The following is a 22,685-nucleotide window of genomic DNA, read 5'->3' on the forward strand; positions in this document are numbered from 1 at the left end:
CATATCAAAGGCAACCCACCACAAAGGAGTAGAAGTTATGGAGATGATCAAGAGTGGTACTGCTCATCTGCATGTTAAAAAGCCAAAAGAAGATCATGGAGTTCTGGTGGTCAGTAATGGTGATGATCACAGTGAAGCTGAAGTGTTTTCTGCTCCACCAATCTCAGGTACCCGAATTGAATGCAATAATAAGGAGCCTCATGATCTTATTGATCATCCCAAGCTTCCTGGATGGTTTTCTGAATATTGTCCCATTTGGCCAGGTGGGTTTCACTTAAATTAAATGAGGTTCATTTTTGTTATTTCATTATATGTATGAGTGTATCTGTGTATGACTTTCTTTAATTCAATTCATTTTTCACTTAAGATTATTGCATTATATTTTTTAGTTTTTTTTTTTTTTTTTTTTTTTTAATTTCAAGAAGTTTACATATTTTGAGTTGTAACTAGCTATTTGATTGTTTTGCATGTTGTCTTCAGCACAAGGTTTCCATAATCTTCTACCATAATGAAAATTTCGCTTGTTCTTCCAAAAAGACATATATATGATCATGTGCATGCATGCTTCATCATTGTTTTCAATTTGTTGCGACTTACTCTTGCTTCACCCAGTGGAGTTATGTGTAAATGTATATTACAAATCTTGTTTATAAACAGTACGTGGTCGGAAATTAGCCATCGCCAGAGTGACAAATTAATTTTTAGGCCTTTTATTCAAAAGTTAATTAATTATGAGGAAGAAGGTCTATAATAAAAATAATCAGAAAGAAGAAATAAAATAGAAAAAAAGAAAAAGAAAGTGTGTGACACGTTTTTGTGGTGCTTTTCAGTGCATGGGTTACTGCCAAATTGCAATACAAGTGGCTCCTTTTAATTTGTGAATTTTTGCTTTTCTTCCTTGTAGTAATTATATCTGTCTAGAATATTTTTCTCTTTTATATGTCCTGTTCCTATGTATGCTTCAATGTAAACAAACAAAAGTTTCCTAATTTCACATTTTTAGTCCATAAAACAAATGCTGGCATGCATATATGATATATAGCTTTGAAATTAACTTGTTAATTCGAATATATCTTGTAGGGCAAGCACACTTTTTGAAGGTAGAAAAAATCTTATTTCAAGGAAAGTCTCAGTACCAAAATTTGATGGTATTTCAGGTAAACAGTCGTCATGTTATATCACAATATAATGAATATATTTTGTATGACACATTGTATGTTATCAGACTATCAATCGAAGTTAATGTTCTCATTTAAATGTATGTGGGATTCAAATTAATAATTTGATAATATAACTTATTAAAACTAACTATATATATATATATATACCAATGTGGTTAATTGAATCTTAATTATTTGCAGTCAACAGCATATGGGAAGGTTTTTGTTCTGGATGGAGCACTCCAACTGACTGAGAAGGATGAGTGTGCTTACCAAGAAATGATTACCCATCTTCCTCTTTGCTCCATTCCTAACCCAAAAAAGGTTCATTAATTTCTCTTAAAGTCTCCATCACACACACATTTGTATATATATATATATATAAAATAAGTAATTCATTATAAGAAAAAAGCAAAAGAAAAGGAGTCAATGTTACACATTTCTTCAGACATAATTAATTCCAATATAATTCAAGTTAATTATTTCATGGTGAAATGAATTAATTGAATTAAGTGTAATTAATATATATACAAGTAATTATTATAACAATTAATTAGTAGCTAGTTTTGCCAATTAAGCTGATCAATTAATATAACTACTTTAATCATTTTGCCACCTACTTACTCTGTCCCTGTTTTGCAGGTATTACTCATTGGAGGAGGAGATGGGGGTATCTTAAGGGAAATTTCTCGACACTCTTCTGTGGAACAGATTGATATATGCGAAATAGACGCCATGTTGGTTGATGTACGAGTCAAAAAGTTAACCTTTTTTTTTTATCAAAGAAAAAAGATTAACCTAATTGAGTCATGCATGCAATTAATAATTAATTTAATTAAATATATATATATGAACGATCATTAATGTTTCAGGTGTACAAGAAATTTTTTCCTTCTGTTGCTATTGGATTCGAGGACCCTCGTGTAACACTTCACATTCAAGATGGTAATTAAGTCCACTACTAGTCTACTACTACTTTTTAATAAAGGAACTTTATTAATTTTTATGTGTTTTCTAATGATAATCATAATTAATGAATCTTAATTAATTTGCTGCAGGTACTGCATTTTTTAAATCTGTTCCAGAAGGAACCTATGATGCCATAATAGTGGATGCATTTGACCCAATAAGTACGTGTATATACACATACTTCCTCCCCCTACAAATTAATAACTAAGTCATACATATAACAAATTAATAACTCAGTTAATAGTCAACATAATCAACGATCCATATTGAGTAATTGTACGTTAAAAGAACATTATTGTCTATATATATAGTATGATATGATTGATGATAATGTGTAATATATGCAGGGCCTGATCATGAGCTTATGGAGGAGAGTCCCTTCTTTGAATTGGTGGGAAAATCCCTGCGGCCTGGGGGAGTGATGTGTATCCAAGCAGAGAGCATATGGTTTCGTTCTTTACACATTGAAGAGCTCATCACAAAATGTCGCCAGATATTCAAAGGCTCTGTCCACTATGCATGGACAACTGTTCCTGCATATCCAAGGCATATCTGCATGCATGCATGCATGGATATTAATTAAATTAATCTGTAATTATGTAAAAAATGTTGCTAATTAGTAATTAATACTAATATTTCAGTTTCCTTAATTTCAGTGGCGTCATTGGCTTCCTGCTTTGCTCCACAGAGGGCCCATTCGTGGACTTCAGAAATCCAGTCAACCCATTAGACCCCAACACTAGTTATGGGGTAGCAAATGAGCCCTTAAAATTTTACAACTCAGAGGTACTTGCGCAATTCCTAATTCTCATGGGGTGAATAAAATAATCCCTCAACCTTTTATGAGAAATTGTTTGTATTATTTCAATTGATAATTTTTTCTCTAACAGATGGTAACATTCACGATTCTTCAAACAAACCCACGAAAGTACTGGCCGGATAATACACAAAATGATTAGTTGAGATAGTATAAATAGCATATAACCTCTAGTACTCTCCATGACTACTCCATCTTTTTTTCCTTCTGAATTCCTCTAATATTGATCATCGATCAGGTGCACATGGCTGCATTTTGTTTGCCATCTTTTGCAAAGAAGGTGAATCAGTGAATGTTAATGGGTCTAAATTAAGTGGATAGTACTATTGTGAATGGAGTCGATACAGTTGCAGCTCATGGGGATGACTGGATGAGGCATCGCCACAAGTACTGAATACTCAAGAAGAAAACGATATCAATTATTATTGATCATTAGAAATATTATTGTTTGCCATATAAACCACATACACATATACGTACGCATACCCCAGCAAAATCTATCTAAACCCCAACATCATGATTGTGTTTTCATTGTAATTCCAAAATATATGGTTGTATTTTTTTGGTGAAAGAATATATGGTTGTATTCAATGATATATGTGCTTGTGGAACTCCTCTCTCAGCTTATATAATTTCGTTTGTTCTAAATTCGAATGTGATGAATTTACAATTTTTATTATATACAAATTGCCGATTGCATGTGTGGCATAAATTAATTACTTCCCTAACTAGACAACTGATTTTCCCTTCTTTTTTTCCCTATAACCTCTCTAATTTTGTATGGTATAGCTCATACACTGCATCAGAATTTTAATTTAAAAAAAAAGATGAGTTTTAAGTGATTGTTATTAGAACTTGACAAGCACAAACGTATAAAATATATGCTCATAAATCTTCCAAAATATTCTGTCTTTGCATTATCTCTCTCATGCATGTATATGGTGCGCAAGGCAATATATACACGAGGGGCCAACAAACAATAGTTGGTATTGTGACTACTGTCTATTCAAGTGGGTTTGGTGGGTGAATATAATGTGTGGTGTATATGTATATATATATATATATATATATTGGTATATTAATGTCAGTATGGTATATAAGAATAAATTGTAGAATGAGTTCGAATTCGAATAAATTTGAATTTAAAGAGTACAAAAGTATCCATTGGTATATATGTACATATGCATGTTACATGTCACTGTAAATGTTTTACATTTAATTGGCCTTATCTTGTATCAAAAGGCACGTTTTTGGTGTCTGACGATACAATGGGGGTGGTGGAGCTGCATGCCCATTGTTTTGGTTTTTGCCCCCTTCTAGGGGCCCTCGGCCATTAAAGCTAGCTAGTGATGACTGATCATACAAGACTTGCTTTAAAGGGAAAAGTTTCTAAGATTCACTTTTTGCCATGAAGACCTTTTGAATTGTATTGTAATTAATAACCAGTTCACACACCACGACTTGCATGAATATTAAAAGATGGAGGTGTGAAATCTAAGAGAGAGGTACTTCACGTTGGGTTAAAGAAAAGCTTCAGGTCAATTGCAGCCATTTCTCACTGTGGGAACACTTTTGTATTAATGAATAAAATTTGATTCATTTTTTTCTTATAAAATTGGTGAAGATTACTTAATGGGTGTGAAGAGATATATAGTGAGTGTGTAAGTTGGATATTGATCAAGTACTTATTTATACATGGATAATTAGTAAGGATTTTAGTGACATTATTGTGACTGTTGTCCAATGGCTTGCCTTTAAGCTTTAGGTGGTGTTTGGTTTGAAGGAATAGAATCGAATGGAATTACTTTCATGGAATAAGAATTTCAGTGTTTGGTGTTTGGTTTGAAGGAATAGAATGGAATGGAATTACTTTTATGGAATAAGAATTTCATTGTTTGGTTCACTCAAAGGAATGGGAATGACTGAGCGACCCCCCAAGTTCTACAACTCAGAGGTACTGCTAATTCCTTCTTTTCAGAGATGTTTTAGTGGTATTCTCTCATGTTTTGGATGATTGGGTTCCTAATGGATTTGGTTTCTTCCTTTCTCACTCTTGCAGATCCATACTGCTGCATACCCCTGCTGCCATCTTTTGCTAAAAAGGCTATTGGGTCCAAAATTTGATAAACCTACAAGACAGCAAACAACTAAGGGTTTATTTCATATTTAGTACCTAAACTTTGACCCCTTGTCTTAATGTGGTACCTAAACTTTTATTTGTCCCAATTGAGTACCTAAACTTTTATTTTGTGTCTAATAAGTACCAAAATGAATTTTTGTTAAAATTGTCAATAAATATTAGGGGCAATATAGTCAAAGTATATTTTAATTATTTTTTTTATATGTTTAAAATTATTAAAAAAAAAACACACAACAAACAAAAAAAATTAAAAATTAAAATTAAAATATAAATTTTTTGAAGTGACTATATTGCCCCTAACTTTTGTTGATAATTTTAACAGAAATTCATTTTGGTACCTATTAGACACAAAATAAAAGTTTAGGTACTCAATTGGGACAAATAAAAGTTTATGTACCACATTAAGACAATGGTCAAAGTTCAGGTACTAAATATGAAAAAAACCCAACAACTAATAAAGGATGGCTTCTGTGATTCATTTGTCATCCAAGTGAAACTGTTGTCTTTCTTGTTTTTATACCATGAAGTAAACAAACTGTGGTATGAACTACTTTTTATTTGGACAGCATCTCAAATGTGCTTTTAAGTTTCTAAATACACCCTTCTCTCTTTCCCTCTCTTTAGTGTCTTCCATAACTTTGCACCCATTTTTGTTCTGACTCTCTTTGGCACACTCTCTTGGTGTTGGCTGGCCTTTCTTTGGCACAGACAGACCCTTTGTGCCTCTATCAAGTCCACACCTCACTCTTCATGTGAGAAACCCAAACTGCTACGGTCAAAAACCATCCCTAATAGGCTAATACTAAGATTAATATATAAGCCTTTAAACCAATTCCTTAGACAAGTAATAATCAAACTTTCCATGATGGACCAGAAATAACCAAACTGATACCTTTCCAAAACAAGAAACTTGCACTAGGAATTTGAGACATACTCTAACAATAATATATCCAATATTAATCATCATTTCTTCAATAAATAAACAGTGCAAAAAGGGTTTCAACCAAAGTGGATTACAAGGTACAAGTACAAGTACAATCAATAAGATCTTCCAAGGTGTGTAAATGTGTATCAGTATAAAAGATGGTAATGACTAATGAGATACATATTTGAAAATCAGGCCAAAAAAAAGAGATACAAAATACTAATCAAGGCAACATGTTACAACATAACAAAACTAACGGCTCTAGCAATACCTGAAAGTGGGATGTCCTCTTTATAAATATAATTACTGTTACAGTGGAAGTTGCTCTGCATCAACATCTCTTGGGTGCATGGACAATATACACAAAAGGTGAGGGAGAAAGAAATAAGTGGCTAGAAACACAAGAACCCCAAGATCAGCCTCTTCACCAACTGCTGGCCGACGAGGATTAACCCAGTATATTTGGCTTACACACCATAAGCAGTAGAGGCTTGCAATAACGGAAATTAGTTTCACCGATTGATATGAATGTTTGCTACTAGACTTGTAGTTGTGGGGCTTAACTCTGCATTCCAAAACAATTGATCAACATATATGTGAAGGACCAGCCACATGCTAGCGAAAAAGAAAACAAAATATATATGCAGTGCCTCAAAAAAGCACCTGTTGATGTAAATAAAGCCACCAATTAAGCAAGTGCATAAAAGGCCAACTACAAGAACAGCATCAGGGTTAATAGGTGCCCGGCCCTCCCACCAACCCGTGCTCAAAATCCAAGTATACATTGATGAATGCCCATTTTCCTGTAAAGTTAAACGAGCATACATGGCCCATCAATTGATCATTCTTAACCCCCAACAAAAGAAATTTCAGATCCTTAACACATGCTTTTGGGGGAAAAAGATATAAAAGCTTAAATAAACAAAACAGAAAGTAGAATACATGAATTGACCTTCTATGAATGAAAACCACTGTCGTTGTATGTCAAATGTGTGGCGGCCTCAACTATTTAGCAGCCAGAAATCTGTATCAAATCTATTCTTACATATAGAACCTATCTAACCTCAGACTCCTTTATATAACTCATCAATCCCCTGATCAAAAAAATAAAAACAAAAAACTTAATCCTCCCAAACTTAACTCATGGTGCCGTACGTCTTAAAGGTAAATCATTCTTAGTTTGCTAATTCTAAATCAACTCTAGCACACAACAATACCAACCATACAAACTATTATTAACGAAAATGTAAAAGTGACCAAGATGCAAGGGAACAACGAGCAAACTAGGTTATCAGCGTCTCTATATTACCTCAAACAAGTGGTCAAGGAAAAAGTGTGACAAAGAACCAGCTGACACCAACAACAAGCATTGCAACTTGGTAAGGGGCACCTGTACCATAAAACACAAGAAATGATAAAGCTGCATTCAGCAATGGCCTATTGTAACACATTTGGTAATTGCATTATTATTTCTGATCAAACAAAGATTATAGCTTTGCAATTTCCATGAAATTAATTCTTACAATTGAGAACCCACTTGAAAGCAACATTAAACAATCTATATAAATAGAACTAATAGACCTCAATTGTAAGAACTAATTTGGATTTGAGTTTAGCTTTGCAATCTCCCAGCTAAACTCAAATCCATGAGGCATAATAGACCTCTGTTAAATAGAACTAGAAGATAAATCAACTATAGATTAGCTTGATCAAATAAAGTCTAAATTCAAATCCAGATGCAGTATCCTAATTAGGAAACAAGGATACCTTAATTAAAGTTCATATCACTACTTTGATTTTCTCCTAAGATCTATATATCAGGAAAAAAAAAAAAACATAGTGTCATCTTGGATTTCATGAGTGTCAAGACATGTACATTCCAAAAATAGAAGCACCCAAAGGTTCAAGATTTATACTTTTTTTCCTTTTTCTCATATTTTGTCAGCAAAACAAGAAAGGAAAATATTTGAGGTCAACTGACTCACCCCGGAGAAGGAATCGAGAACCCAGCTGTGAAGCAGAGCTCTGGAGACCCAAGAGTAAAGGAAACACAGAGGAAGACCCAGAATGAGGACGTAGTAGAAGGGGTGGTGGATGGCGTCGGCTAGCCTGGAGCCGAAGCCGAAGCCGATGACGGAGCCGAGCCACTCGGAGAAGGATCCGATGTCAGGGCCAAAGAAGGCGTTGATGGTGTATAAGAGGGTGTGGTGAGGGCTGAACCTGCCGGTGGTGAGAGTGGTCAGAGCCAGGCCCGAACCCATGGCGTACATGAGGTGCGGACCAGGGCCTGGCATGGCTAGCCAAGTTGGCTAACCAGCTGGGTTTGTTGGGGAGCTAAAGCTGTTCTGCTTGAGGTTGGAGTTTAAGCTCATCACTTCAAGTCTTCAACTGTGTTGATTGTTAGCACTTAGGACTTAGGGGAGAGACGGATAAATCTTCTATGGGGCAAGCCCCACCGAAGACTCACTCGGGGAGAGACAGTTAAGGTTGTTTTGTTAGAGCAGGTGAGGGCTTTGGGCCGAGTCTGGGGCAGGTCCATTAACATTGAGAGAGTTCATGCATTATGTGAGTGTGAGCAGTCATATAAGAAACTTGGTGTGTGTTTATCTTATCGTGGATAAACTTTCATGCAACAACGAGTGTATATGTTTGTAATTTAGGGGTGGGCGCGGTGCGGTTCGGTCCTTTTCTCCCCCGAAATTGGGCGTCGCGCTGAACATTCATACGCGGTGCGGTTCGGTGTTTAAAACCTGAAAAGGAGTAAAAAAACCAAACCAAATCAAACCAGACCATTCAAGGTGCGGTGCGTTTCTCCACTGCGGTTTTGTAACATTTACATATGTTTTAAATTTTTTTAATGTTTTATAATTTATATAAAACATATGTTTTGGGGATTGAGCAATTGGATTTGGTTGGGCAAACTAGTTTATGTAACTAGACTATATAGAGTATATAGAATATATAAAATTTTAAAGCTTAGGGTTTAGAGAATGAAAGATGAGTTGCAACCAAACCCTATACCATAAGTATTAAATCCTTATATCATAAACCCTAATATCCTATAGGACCTATACCATATTCTAAACCTTATACCATAAATTTTAAATCATATACCTTATATGGCATATATCCTATACACTTATATAGTATATAATTATATATTATACCTTAGAACTATAAACAATTAAAAAATTTAGTATATACAGTATAAACTATAAATAATATACTAATTTTATTATATAGGGTAATGGGTATAACTAAAATTATAAAATGTGTATAAAAATGTGTACAAAAAGTGTATAAAAAGTATACAAAAATGGTATAAATATGTATAAAAAATATATAAAATGGTATATATATATATATGTATACAAATATAAAAATATATATTTTTTGCAATTATGCGGTGTGGTTCGGTGCGGTTAAATGAGGTGTGGAACCGGAACTTAAACCGGAGAGAACCGGTGTGGTTCGGTTTTTTTTACGATGTTGACTTTCTTTAGTTAACACAATTTTTTACGATTTTTTAGCGGTTTGATTCGGCCGTTTTTAGTGGTGTACGGTTAAAATGCCACCCCTAGTTTATATATCTAACTCTCTCATCAAGTAAATTTTATGAAAGAGATAAATACATAAACGTATACACTTGTGATAAAAAATTTAAAAAAAATTCGTCATCATAAGTGTTTCGTTGAAGGAAGATGACATTGGTTTAGCCAAATTCTCCTCTTAAAACGTTATGATTATGGTTGCTTTCTTTTGTTATTGTTGTCAACTTGTCAAGGATGAAATGGATAGCTATAAACCTACAAAAGCCTATAATCTAGATACAGACATATAGTTAGGTTGAGACTTGACAAGGTCAAACCAATATTAGAAGGTACACCTTTCCTTTTTGTTATCATTTTTTTTCTTCTTCTTTCTTTCTAATATTATTTCTGGTATAAAAATGTGCCCGGGTCATCTAAATTATGTTCATTCCTACTTTTGACTATATTTAAGGTTGGAATGTTTGTAATGGTGTCTCATAGTTTTATTTTAAATAATAGTAACTGACAACAATGGTCTTCAAATTTTATCTTAATATCACTTTGATCTACGAATTTGTTTTTAAAATTTTATAATTCACGAACTTTCACTCGTGTATTACTTTAGTCTATTTCATCAATTTTATCTACTATTTTTGTCAATTTTAATCACGTGTCAAGCATGTGATCGGATCATTTTTGAAAAATAAAAATGGTAAGTCACCTCTTTTTCTTTTCTCAACGTGATATACATGATTAAAATTGATGAAAAATATAAATAAAATTGATGGAATGAACTAAAGTTATATCTAGGTAAAAGTTCGTAGACTATAGAATTCAAAAACAAGTTTATAAACCAAAATAATACACGAGGTAAAATTTTAGGACCATTGCTATAATTCTCTATTTTAAATAAATATTTGAAAATTAATTTTAATATACTATTAAGCATAGATTTATATAATTAAAAGTCTAAAGAACGCACAAGAAATACTGAATGAAAGATAGCGTTCAAACTCTCATACACATCATCACGTAATAGAGAAAAATTAAAAAAAAAATGTGTGTGCCGTATCATCCTTTGTATTGAAGTTTTGTGTGGCCCGATTGAACTATTTAGCCCAGCTCTATCCCAAAAATAACGCCAACAAAGTCCAATCCAAGGAATTTTATTCCAGAAGGTTGGTCTCTAGTCCAAAAACAAATGGTTGGTCTAAAATCTTTGCCCACCTCATTATAAAATTCAAAAAGCAAAAAGATTATATTTTCATTAGAAAAATCAAAGAATAAGTTCTTGGAAGCAACATGTTCCTTGTTTCTGTGCAGGTCTTGTTTGATTTTTCTCACTTTCAAGTTTCAAATGCAAATCTTGGTTGTATTATTATTATTCTTTCTTTTCTTTTTTTTTTGGTTGAAAAACTTGAAGAAATAAAGAGGAAAACGTCAGCAGCTTTTGCACGTGGCAGAGTTGGACAACATCAGACGGAAAGGATATGGGGGATGGGGGAGGTGGCAGTGGGACCCACAGCTGGTCCACTCTTTGGTCTTTTAACGGATAAGGACTGTAGACGAAGGCAGAGCCACGCCCCTTCTTCTCTTTTCCACACGCATTCACTTCCACTCCTGAGACACGAGACTACATGCCAGGCTTGCCAGCGGGTCCCACTCCCGCCCTTTTTTCTCATCTTATAATAATACAGTTTCTTCTATCCTTGATCCTTCCGTCTTTTACTTTTTTTTTTTTGTCCAAATAATATTTGTTTTTTTGGTTTAATAGAATTGACATGGTCCTCAACTCCTCGTGACAAAGAAGTAAGAACCACCTTATGTACCGAGTGATATGTCAATATTTTAGGAATCAAATTCGTGGTATTTTATTTTTTACACAAGTTTTGATACAATATTTTGATAGAGCCCACTAGTAGTGGTTTCAGGAATCAAATGTCATAGGATCAATATTAAAAAACTCACAAATATTTATTTTAGGTAAAAAAAATTCTTCAACATTAATGAACAAAAACTTCATTCATAGAAAATAACACAATATTACAAAATAATTTCAAAAATCAAATTTCCCAACAGCCCCAAATCCAATTAACTTAAAATCCTCAAATCCAATTAACAAAATAATTGTAAAAATCTAATTACCCAACAGTCTCAATTAACCTAAAATCTCCAAATCCAAACAAGAAATAAGACTATAAGACAAACATGTAAGGGTGGCGGCGAGCAGAGTCGACGAGTTGGCGAGCTGCCTTCTCCTTTCAGTCTTCATTTTTTTGTTTTTTTTGTCTTTGTGTTTTTGAATAGCCTCTTCCCTCTGCCTATTTTTGATTGATGGTTTGCATAGCTCTTGGTTTTTTTTTCAATGAACTTGCCAAAACAACGTTGTTTTGGCAAGTTAAGTATTAAAAAAAGGCTTAATTACATTTTACCCACCTGAATTTTGCAGTCGATCTCACTTCACCACCTAAAAAAAAATTTGTGACAGTTTACCACCTGAATTAAAAATTTGTTATAATGTACCACCTCTAGTTCATTTTATCTAAATTTTTGTTGAAAAAAAAAAATGTGTTTTAGTCTTTTCAATTTAGTTTCTATTGTGTCAAAGCGGGTAAAATATAAAAAAAAATCATTTTTATTATAACAATAAGAACTTAAAAAAGATCAAAACACTTTTATTTTTAACAAAAGTTTAGACAAAATGAGCAAGAGGTGATACATTGCAACAAATTTTCAATTCAGGTGGTAAACTTGCACAATTTTTTTTAGGTGATGAAGTGAAATTGACCCTAAAATTCAGATGGGTAAAATGTAAAAAAGTCTATAAAAAAAAAAATAAAAATAGCCCAACCCATCTAGCTCACCTTTCTTTCTTGATTTGTATCTTTTTGGCCTTTGCCTCTTTCAGACATTGCACCAAACACCATGGGTGCATAGGGTCAATAAATTCCCTCAAGCCAAGGATTTATGGGTTTATGGGGTCAATTGACCCCGTTGTTCCCATTGTAGATCCACCTCTGGGCCCTACTCCATATAAGATTTCAACGATTTGAACTGTCTAATTTTAAAGTTTTTATTAAAAGATCATTATTGTAAAAAATTAAATAAATCATAAACAAATACCTACAAAGATTAAATGGTCAACAAAATAAACACTTGAAATGTTGACCATTTAATCTTTATAAGTAGACATAAAAATGGTAATAATTTCCTAGTTATCATGACTAGCATTTCCAAACACTTAAATGAAAAATATTCATTATCATCCCCTAAAATGAGCATGAGTATAAGATTCCCAAACAACCTAATTTGCGAATAAAAAATGATCATAATGTAAGCATCTAAAAATGATCATAATGTACTTCACGGATATGATCTAAAAATATGATCCTTTTAAAATTACTCAAGTTACAGTAGTATTGTACATATACGTGAATCTTTGAATAAAGGCACCTAAGATTTAAGAGGTGGGTGGGCATAGGAAAATCTTAGGAAGCTAGGGGTGTGGTGACGTGGGCCCAAAAGAACCAACCAGAAGGCAGCAAAGTGCATGTGTGGCATGTAGAATTGTCAAAATAGCTGAAACACAAGAGAATTAGTCCGAGAGTGTGAAAGGTCGATAGAGGATGAGATTGTGGAGGAAGGGGTCCCGAATCCCAATCCAATAGGATTATTAAGAAGAATAGGATAATATTCATAAATGTGGGATAATATAGGACCAAGGAAAATGGGACTAGGCTCGCTCAGTACGTCCTACGTAGATGTCATGACTCATGAGCCAAGAGAAAAAGGCATTTAAAGATCCTTGTCTCCTAGATTTTATCCGCATCGAACTGCACAACTCCAGGAGAGGGACCTCTGTTTCCTCATTATTACATCCATATGCCACTCCCTCATTTTCTTTCTTTCTTCTTTTTAATTCATCAAGATTTTACTCCTCTAACAAATTCATATTTGATTATCACCTTTGACTTGAGGTTGAACTTGGGTTGAATAATCAACCAAGCTAGGCCAAAGCTACGTGGATTCATTTACAACCAAGTCCAACACACATGTATGTAATGTATGATTGAATTTAAGTTTAAGTTTCAACTTCCTTTTGTCTTGTTAAGAAAAGTCGGAACCCTATATACTTGACTTAATTAGCTTGCTTTGTTTGTAGCTAATAGCTATATAGTCTATACACAATTGAGTATCCCTTTGTCATATTAATGAATTTGAAATTTATTCCATCAATCAACTTTATATTATCGCGAACCAATATTGATCATTTTTCAAATTTTAAATGCAAGACAACATTATTATTTGTGTTAATTGCATGGTCTACCTTGTGATTATAAATAAATACTATGTTTTTTTTCACTTGTAAAGATATTAAAATTTGAATAAGTCCTGCCATAAGGGTGGGTCATTCTTCGAATAGAACAGGGCCAAACCTTTAGGTTTGTAAGTAGGTTGGGTGACAAATCGGCCATAGTAGTATTGGGAATATGAGAGAGTTTCACGTTGGGAAGAGACATTTAATATATAGTGGCTTATAAAGTGTTAGATCTCCTTATTTATTGTCAATTAGATTTGAATTGGATGCTCTAATATTCTTAATGGTATCAAAATTGACAACCTACATGTTTGGTCAAATGACCATAGGTGTTTCCACGTCATCCAACATATGTTGTTCTCGTGTTTGACTTAAATGCTACTATACGTGATGGGGCATGCTGAGAAAGATAATCTCACATTGATAAATTAAGGTATTGCATAATAATTTATAAATTTTGGATCCTTACACCTATTACTAATTAATTTTAAATTAAATATTCATTCATATATAGGTAAATGATTATATAATTGTTGATTAGCGTAGAATTTATATAAAACCTCACTAATCATTGTGCTTAGTTAACTCTTAGATTCAATACATAACATGCCACATGTTTGGAAAACATTTTGACTAAACAAGTGCTCGAGAAGAGTGAGGATGCGATTATTATGATTAGTAAAAGTAGGTCAAGGTTTATATCCCTTTGATATAAAAGAAAAAAAAATGTAATTTTATAATTCTATTGCCACGTCAGAAAATAAAAAAATTTGTTTGGTGTCACGACTCACGAGTAAATAACACGACACTACGACAGAGAACGTTTTAGAAAGAAATTAATTCCATTACAAGACGGTGTCGTGCACGAGAAATTTCCACGCACCGACTTAATGGCGCGTGCATGTCACCCACAATCCAAGTTGACAAGTTGGCGGATGTGAGAAGGTGAAAGTGGTAAAAAGGGTAAAAGCCGATCTTATCCAAATTCCAAATAAATGTGACAGCAGGGAATTTGCGTGGTCGAGGCGTCGAGCAGCCGCGTGTACTGTCCCTCACTCCCTCTCCTACCAAATAAATGTGGTTTCCCTCTAAACTCTAATTATTGTAATACCATTTATATTCTGTTCACTTAAAAAAAAAAGTTTTATATACTTTAATTTACACACCTGTTAATCATTGGCTACAGCTCATGTTGACTATTTACCCATTTACCCCAATGCTACATCTTTGATTTTCTTTTTTTGGTCTGAACATCTTTGATTCTTTCTGATTAGCTATTGCATGTTGCCATGTACTGTACTTTGTTATCTTATCCCTCCATGAATATGAAATAAAAATTTGATTATTATAAAAAAATGGTATATAACTTACTTAATTACAAGGGCTAATAATAAGAGAAATAAAAACACATTCGTTATATATGAAAGTTTTACTAATTTTTAAAACATTGATCTGTTTAAACAAATTATATGAAACATACACATTGTACTCACTTGTATGTACTCACTTCTTGTAAAGAAAGTGTGAGATCTACGTAGTTGTGTGAGTTTCACATTTCCGCACAATTTTTTAGGATTCTTCATATATTAAACTCTTTCAAATAAAAATGTAGAACAAAAAGTATTTGAGCTTTTAATTAAGCCTTTTACATGCTTCTAGTAACAGTATTGTTGAGCAAACTGCTTCACACAAAAGTACTTCCACTCATATTATTTGTATCAATAAATAAAATATAAACAAATGATTTCAATCATATTATTGAAATAATTATTTCAATAACTAACTAGATGGGTGTTTATGTGTTTTTACCAATATTATAATTTTATGTTTTAAAATGAATTGCATGCTTGAAATCCCCAATCCTTATCATGGTTTTTTTATTTTGGGGGTCATATTTTATCATGGTTTTTTACGCTATGAATTTCTTGTTGGTGGTATAATATGTTAATGTCTTGAGTATGTCAATGGAGAGGTCACTTGTTGATTAATATACTCATCATAATAGTGGCACTTTTCCATACACGTATACTAATTGAATTTAAAATTTCGACCCAACTCAATTGGGTATTTGGGTGGGTCTAGCTCTGGTCTATGTTTATCCGCATGCAACCCAAAATTTGAAACTAGCCATCGTTGATTTTGTTTTTAAGGTGTGAAGAAGGGATGGTCAACTTTTTTAAAATAACTTTTTTTAAATACAAAAAAACAACACAACTTGGTAATGCAAACAACACTATTGAAAGGATAACATTCTTTATTTAAATAATAAAGACTCCTTTTTTGGTTCCTAAACAATTAGGTTTTAAGTAATTAACCCACAACAGCCATTGTAATTAAAGAATAATCTTCACAATTATTGGACTATCTTTTTTGTTACTCTTTCAGGATTAGATAGATAAGACTGGGGTAATGAGTTAAAAAGGAAGCATATACTTAGAGTTCCTTAGGGGAATCAACATTCTGTTTTGGGGAATAGTTGGTAAGCTAATATGCTAATCCACATTTTGTACTCTTATGTAAAGAGGATTAGTGGTGGGTTTGGTCGACTATTTTGGGAAATGCATACCAATCACATTATGAATCACTTTTCACATGTTTTAAAAATAAAACTTACCTACAACGGAGTTATTCACGTGGCATTCCCAATATAAGAGAATGAAGGGTTGAAACACTAAATTGTGGGACCTTTGCTTCTCTCATGTTAAGACGATGTTAAGACGCCGCATCACTATTTTTATTGGAAGTAACTTATTATTATTAAAAAAAAAATTATTTTTCTCAATTTTTTCTTTCAACTATTCTATCCGGATAAAACAGTATGATGCTTTATATTGTCAAAATAGAGTTAATCAATGATTCAAATGAACAATTTGTTAATACGACATTAACATATAAAGCGATTTGATAAGAGGATATTCCGAGAGTTGAGTGTAGAAATACTCAAATACAAATACATTCCAAAAGAACAAAAACAAAACAAACATAAATTAGAACAAGGGTAATTTGTAATAAAGTTGAAGAGGAAGGTCCTTTTATTGGAAGAAGAAAGGCAGAGAGGACTATAACGTAAGACCAACCAGGAGTTACAATCCAACTGTAGTCTTTCCATCTCTCTCTCTCTCTCGACATATGTATCTTCTTTTTTGACTTTCTACGCTTAATCTGTCTCTCAAGACTCCATGAGCTTCTTTTGTTGAATGAACAAACAATTTGAACAACAACAAACACACAAACCAAACGGAGCGGGACTCCCATCCAAAATTCTTTCTTTTCCCTACATATTTCTCTTTTTTCTTTCATTTTTAAAATGGTCAGTTTCGAAACCATTAAAACTCTCACAAATCTCACCGGTTTCCAACCTAACTCACATCGCCACCTCTCTTCTTCTCTTGCTCTCTTGCTGATATAAAAACATCAAACACTGTCTGTCTTACATTCTTTCTCTCATATGTCTATCCATCTGTCCCTGCTCTATCTCTTTCTTTATCTCTGTAAGTTTTTTCACAACTCTGAATTTTTCACTGTACTGGGTTTTTTATTTTTTTTTTCCCTCTAAATTCTAAAGGGTCTTTTGGTTGCTGAGAATTTAAGGGAAATCATTACTTGGGATTTTCTGGGTTGTTGGGGTTTGACTTTATGATTCAGTTTCTGTGAAATGACAGAGCTGTTTCTTATCCTTTCCCTTCATTTTCTCAGAAACCAAACAGAGCTTTGTTTTCCTTTTTTGTTTTTTTCAGGATTTCTTGAATGTCTAAATGTGAACGGTGTTTTCGCAGGAGTTTTTCTCTTAACTGATATCACAATCACATAGCTTGCTAGGAGCTTCGTTGTTGGATCAATCTGACTTCATTTCAGGTTAAACTCCGTCTTTCTCTCTAAGTTGTTATGGATGCATGTTGTCAATTCTTCCAGCTCTGTTTGTTTGCCTAGAAAATTGTTTTTTTAAGAGAGAAAGATGAAATCTTTTGCTCAAAGGGTGTGTTTATGTAGTATGGTAAACATTTTCAATCGATTAAATTTTGAGTCTTGAGAAAAGAATAATATGATCAAGATAATTTGTGAAATAACTCTGCTGAGAAAAGCAGAGCTTTTACTAAAGGTTAGAAAACAGCAAAGCTGCAGTGACAAGTAATGGTTTTCTATTTTCATTTTACCTGTTATAGTTTGTTGCGTGAGGATATCGATAATGATAAGACGAATCGCATGAATAGCCAAATCAGATGTACTGCATTAATTGGAAATTATTCCTTGCTTCCATTATTTCTATACAGATAAGCTTATCTGATGAATGATGATTCAACTGCTTTTCAAAATACTAATTTCTGCCTAAAAACAGATGCACACCACCCCCCCCCCCCCCCCCTGAAAATGTTCTAAAATCATTAGTTTTCTTGATCTTGAAGGTTTTATTTTTGTATGCCATTTTGTTTTGGGTGAGGATATGTTCTAAAATGAATGTTGATAAGGAGGAATAAGAAATTGGCCAAATATAATTAGGTGATAAATATATTCCTCTTGTACAGAGTAGATGACTGATAAGGTGAGGGGGTGTATGTGTAGTTGATATTTTGTGGATAAAATCAGTTGCAAGTTTTATTGATTTAAAGAATAATTCTTTTCATGTCACTGCTCCATTATTATAACCTGATCCTACAATAATCAAACTTTGCTATTATTATTTTTTTTGTCTGTCAATAGGTTTATATTATGAACTCTTGTTATGGGGTTTGCTTTGATTACTGTAAAATTTAGTTCGAATAGATAGCCAAATCTGTTACCTGTGGTTATTTTAATCGTTTCATAATCTTTTTCAAGTTTGCCTATATATATGGAGAAGACAGATTTTTTTTTTTCTTAAAAAAAAAAAAAGCAAATTGTTGTTCTTTTTAAAATGAGCAGTAGTAGAAAAATATAGTAGGACTTGGAGCAAGTTAATACTGTACCATTTGTGAAAATCTGATAGAAATGTTTATGCTGATTGATGTGGAGGAATGGTGTTCTTGTAAAAATTCTGCTCAATCTGCTATGTTTTTTAATTCTTCTTGTCCTCCATACTACATACCATATTGCCTGATGTGTAGGGTGGAGATCATGGTCCACCAATGAGTAAAGATTTCTGTTCCATGATAATAGTTGAATGTCTGCCCTTACAATTGTCTAGTTCATGGCTCATCATAATTTGGATAGGATACTTATAATTGTCTTTTCCTGCCCTTCCTATAGGTTCTTTCTTTGCACAAGGTTCTTGGTCCTGCATTATTCAGAACTCTTGGTCATTAACCTGGCATAAGATTGCTTAGGTGCAATAATGTTCTCAAGATCTTGCATAAGTTTGTTGGAATTGGCATCTGGGGACATGTTCAATTTCCCTCAGACCCCTCGGAGTCTTCCAAGGGTGATGACTCTTCCAGGCATCATTCCTGACGTAAAAAGTGGTGATGGGAATTATAATGAAGATATAAATCCTTCCCCCTCTGAATGCTGCAAGAAAAAAATAATAGTGGCACATTTTCTCCCTCTACATGCTCAGAAGGATACAAAATCTGGGAGATGGTGCTTCAGTTTTGATGAGGATTTAATTTTGTTGCAACTGAAAGATGGTTTCTCATCTGCTGATGTAGTTATATATGTGGGGTCTCTGAAGGTTGACATAGATGCAAGTGAGCAAGAAGAAGTTTCCCAGAAACTGCTGGAGGAATTTAATTGTGTGCCAACATTCCTTCCTCCTGAGCTTCATAAGAAGTATTATCATGGGTTTTGTAAGCAATATTTGTGGCCCCTTTTTCACTACATGCTTCCAATGTGCCCGGACCATAGCAATCGCTTTGACAGGCTACTTTGGCAGGCGTATGTTTCCGCTAACAAGATATATGCTGATAAAGTTATGGAGGTGATCAATCCTGAAAATGATTGTGTATGGGTTCATGACTATCACCTAATGATTCTTCCCACATTTTTGAGACGGCGTTTTACACGAGTTAAGCTTGGCTTTTTCCTCCATAGCCCATTCCCTTCATCAGAAATCTACAGGACCCTGCCTGTCAGAGATGAAATTCTGAGAGCAATGCTAAATGTAGACTTGATTGGTTTTCAAACGTTTGATTATGCTCGCCACTTCCTTTCTTGCTGCAGTAGAATGCTTGGCCTGGAATATGAATCTAAGCGCGGTTACATTGGACTTGAATATTTTGGCCGCACTGTGTACATTAAAATTCTGCCAGTGGGGATACACATTGGTCGACTTGAATCTGCATTAAATCATCCCTCTTCTTCCATGAAGGCCAAAGAGATTCAAGAACAGTTCAAGGGGAAAAAAATTATTCTTGGTGTTGATGACATGGACATTTTTAAAGGCATCAGTCTAAAGTTAATGGCCATGGAACAACTTCTGCAGCAGCATCCGGAGTTGCGGGGCAAGGTGGTCCTGGTTCAAATTGTAAACCCTGCAAGAAGCACAGGGAAAGATGTTCAGGAAGCAAAAAAGGAAACATATTCAACTACCAGAAGGTTAAATGAAGTCTTTGGTTTCCCAGGCTATGAACCAGTTATTTTGATTGACCGTCACGTTCCCCTTCATGAGAAGACTGCCTATTATTCTTTGGCAGAATGTTGCATTGTTAATGCTGTGAGAGATGGCATGAACCTAATCCCCTACAAGTATATTATTTGTAGGCAGGGGACTCCAAGTATGGATAAAACTATAGGAATTGCCTCCGACTCTCCTCATACAAGTACACTTGTTGTTTCAGAGTTCATAGGTTGCTCGCCATCTTTGAGTGGAGCAATCAGGGTGAACCCGTGGAACATTGAAGCCGTAGCTGATGCACTAAATGTGGCCATCACAATGCCTGAGTTAGAAAAGCAGTTGCGGCATGAGAAACATTATCGGTATGTTAGCTCTCATGATGTGGCTTACTGGTCCCGCAGTTTTATACAAGATTTGGAGCGAGCGTGCAAAGATCACTACAGAAAACGTTGTTGGGGAATTGGATTTGGTCTGAGTTTTAGAATTTTGTCTCTTTCCCCAAGTTTTAGGAAGCTTTCCATTGAACATATCCTCTCTGCATATAAGAGGACAAATAGAAGGGCAATATTTTTGGATTATGACGGAACGATAATGCCTGAAGCTTCCATTGTTAAGATGCCCAGTCCTCAAGTCATTTCAGTTCTGAACAAGCTGTGCAGTGACCCCAAGAATACTGTGTTTATAGTCAGTGGTAGGGGTCAAAACTCTCTTAGTGAATGGTTTGCTCAATGTGAGAATCTGGGTCTAGCAGCGGAGCATGGATACTTCATAAGGTAGGTTCTTACGTACATATGACAATGTTTCGGAAAAAAAAAGTAATTATCTATACTTGTATTGATTCCACATTTACGTTGATTTTCTCGCAGATGGAGTAGAACATCCAATTGGGAAACCAGTTCCTTAGCCAAAGATTTTGATTGGAAACGAATTGCAGAACCTGTGATGAAGTTATATACAGAGGCAACCGATGGCTCCTACATAGAGACGAAGGAGAGTGCCTTGGTGTGGCACCATCTAGATGCTGATCCCGATTTTGGATCCTGCCAGGCCATGGAGATGTTGGATCATCTTGAAAATGTGCTTGCAAATGAGCCCGTAGTTGTTAAACGGGGCCAGCATATTGTCGAAGTAAAGCCACAGGTATTAATTTTCTCCATTTGTTCCTCCTTTCTGTGTTTTCTGTTCTTCTTGTGGCCTGAAGGATGTCATGTGGCTTGTTAACACTGCAGGGAGTTACTAAAGGGTTAGTTGCTGAGAAAGTTCTCTCCATGATGATCAAAAATGGGAAAGCCCCAGATTTTGTGCTGTGCATTGGGGATGATAGATCAGACGAGGACATGTTCGAAAGCATATCAAACACAGCCAATAGATCATCTCAGCATGTACCTCCTGAGATCTTTGCTTGCACTGTTGGCCAAAAACCTAGTAAAGCTAGGTACTATCTAGACGATACTGTGGATGTCATCACACTGCTTCAAGGCCTGACTGGTGCTTCAAGTTTCAAGTCAAGGTGTAGTGCCGAAATCCAAGCTTCTTTCGAAGATATTGTTTGAAACGAAAGCTATGCTTGGACGAATGTTTTCTTCTGATGATTCGTAAGGGAATCGGGATTAACTCTTGGCTTTTTGATACTGACTTATTCTTTCGCGTGGTGGAAAGCCGGATATGATGCTGCTCCGCGTTTATCTTGGAGAGAAAGATGAGCACAAGGGATTACTGTGGATTTGGTGCTGTCAATCCTTCCTACTTGGAAGGTGTTGCAGTTTATGTATTAGCGGCAGGCATCAATCTGAGGGGTGTTACCTTGTTTGGTTCACAGGTTAAGAATCTTAGCATGATGGGTAGTTTCAGAGACACAAAGAGCATCATTGGTTTGTAAATTTGAACTGGCTTTGCACTTTTTTTACATGATTAGTCCATTCTTTTATGAAAATGATGGTTCTTACTTCTTACTGAAATTGTCTCTCTTCTCCTACGCGATAAGCCTAGCCTAAAGACTAAATACCAACAATAAATAAAGTGGTGACTATATGACAATCAAAATTGAATATGTTAGATAAAAAAAAAAAAAAAAAGTCCGATCAATACTGACTATTGATCGATCGGTGGAATGATGTTCTAACTAAATTTAGGAATTAATACCCAAATGAAATTACATGAAATTTTAGTAAGAAAAATTTAATCTCAACTAGCCTAATATTAAGTCTTGAATCCAACGGTTTGGAATATGATAAGTAGCTGATTAAATCTTAACCGTTGGATTGGATTGTCGTCTGAACAGTCCGGCGTTTGACTTATAA

The 22,685-nt window shown here is 34.4% G+C and overlaps 3 protein-coding genes across 3 annotated transcripts; 2 read left to right on the plus strand and 1 right to left on the minus strand.

Moving 5' to 3' along the window:
• Positions 1-37: 37 nt before the first annotated feature.
• LOC147274804 (spermidine synthase 1-like) lies at positions 38-5,070 on the plus strand. The gene is made up of 10 exons (XM_086228364.1): positions 38-263; positions 1,081-1,157; positions 1,362-1,484; positions 1,803-1,907; positions 2,033-2,105; positions 2,219-2,290; positions 2,477-2,675; positions 2,786-2,915; positions 3,185-3,226; positions 5,050-5,070. Exons 1-10 carry the CDS (start codon positions 38-40, stop codon positions 5,068-5,070), a joined length of 1,068 nt encoding a protein of 355 aa, XP_086084490.1.
• Positions 5,071-6,072: 1,002 nt separating this feature from the next.
• LOC147274805 (uncharacterized) lies at positions 6,073-8,441 on the minus strand. Its single transcript, XM_086227511.1, has 4 exons — positions 7,997-8,441; positions 7,321-7,401; positions 6,675-6,814; positions 6,073-6,576 (listed from the first exon to the last, which is right to left on the minus strand). The coding sequence occupies exons 1-4, from the start codon at positions 8,303-8,305 to the stop codon at positions 6,321-6,323; spliced, it is 786 nt and encodes a 261-aa protein (XP_086083637.1). The 5' UTR covers positions 8,306-8,441; the 3' UTR covers positions 6,073-6,320.
• Positions 8,442-16,967: 8,526 nt separating this feature from the next.
• Positions 16,968-22,337, plus strand: LOC147274806 (putative alpha,alpha-trehalose-phosphate synthase [UDP-forming] 9). Its single transcript, XM_086256287.1, has 5 exons — positions 16,968-17,350; positions 17,636-17,714; positions 19,083-21,158; positions 21,252-21,525; positions 21,615-22,337. Exons 3-5 carry the CDS (start codon positions 19,168-19,170, stop codon positions 21,936-21,938), a joined length of 2,589 nt encoding a protein of 862 aa, XP_086112413.1. The 5' UTR covers positions 16,968-17,350; positions 17,636-17,714; positions 19,083-19,167; the 3' UTR covers positions 21,939-22,337.
• Positions 22,338-22,685: the final 348 nt, after the last annotated feature.

This window comes from Dryas octopetala, chromosome 9, assembly GCF_963921425.1.
Source record: "Dryas octopetala chromosome 9, drDryOcto1.1, whole genome shotgun sequence".
NCBI classification, from domain to species: Eukaryota; Viridiplantae; Streptophyta; class Magnoliopsida; order Rosales; family Rosaceae; genus Dryas; species Dryas octopetala.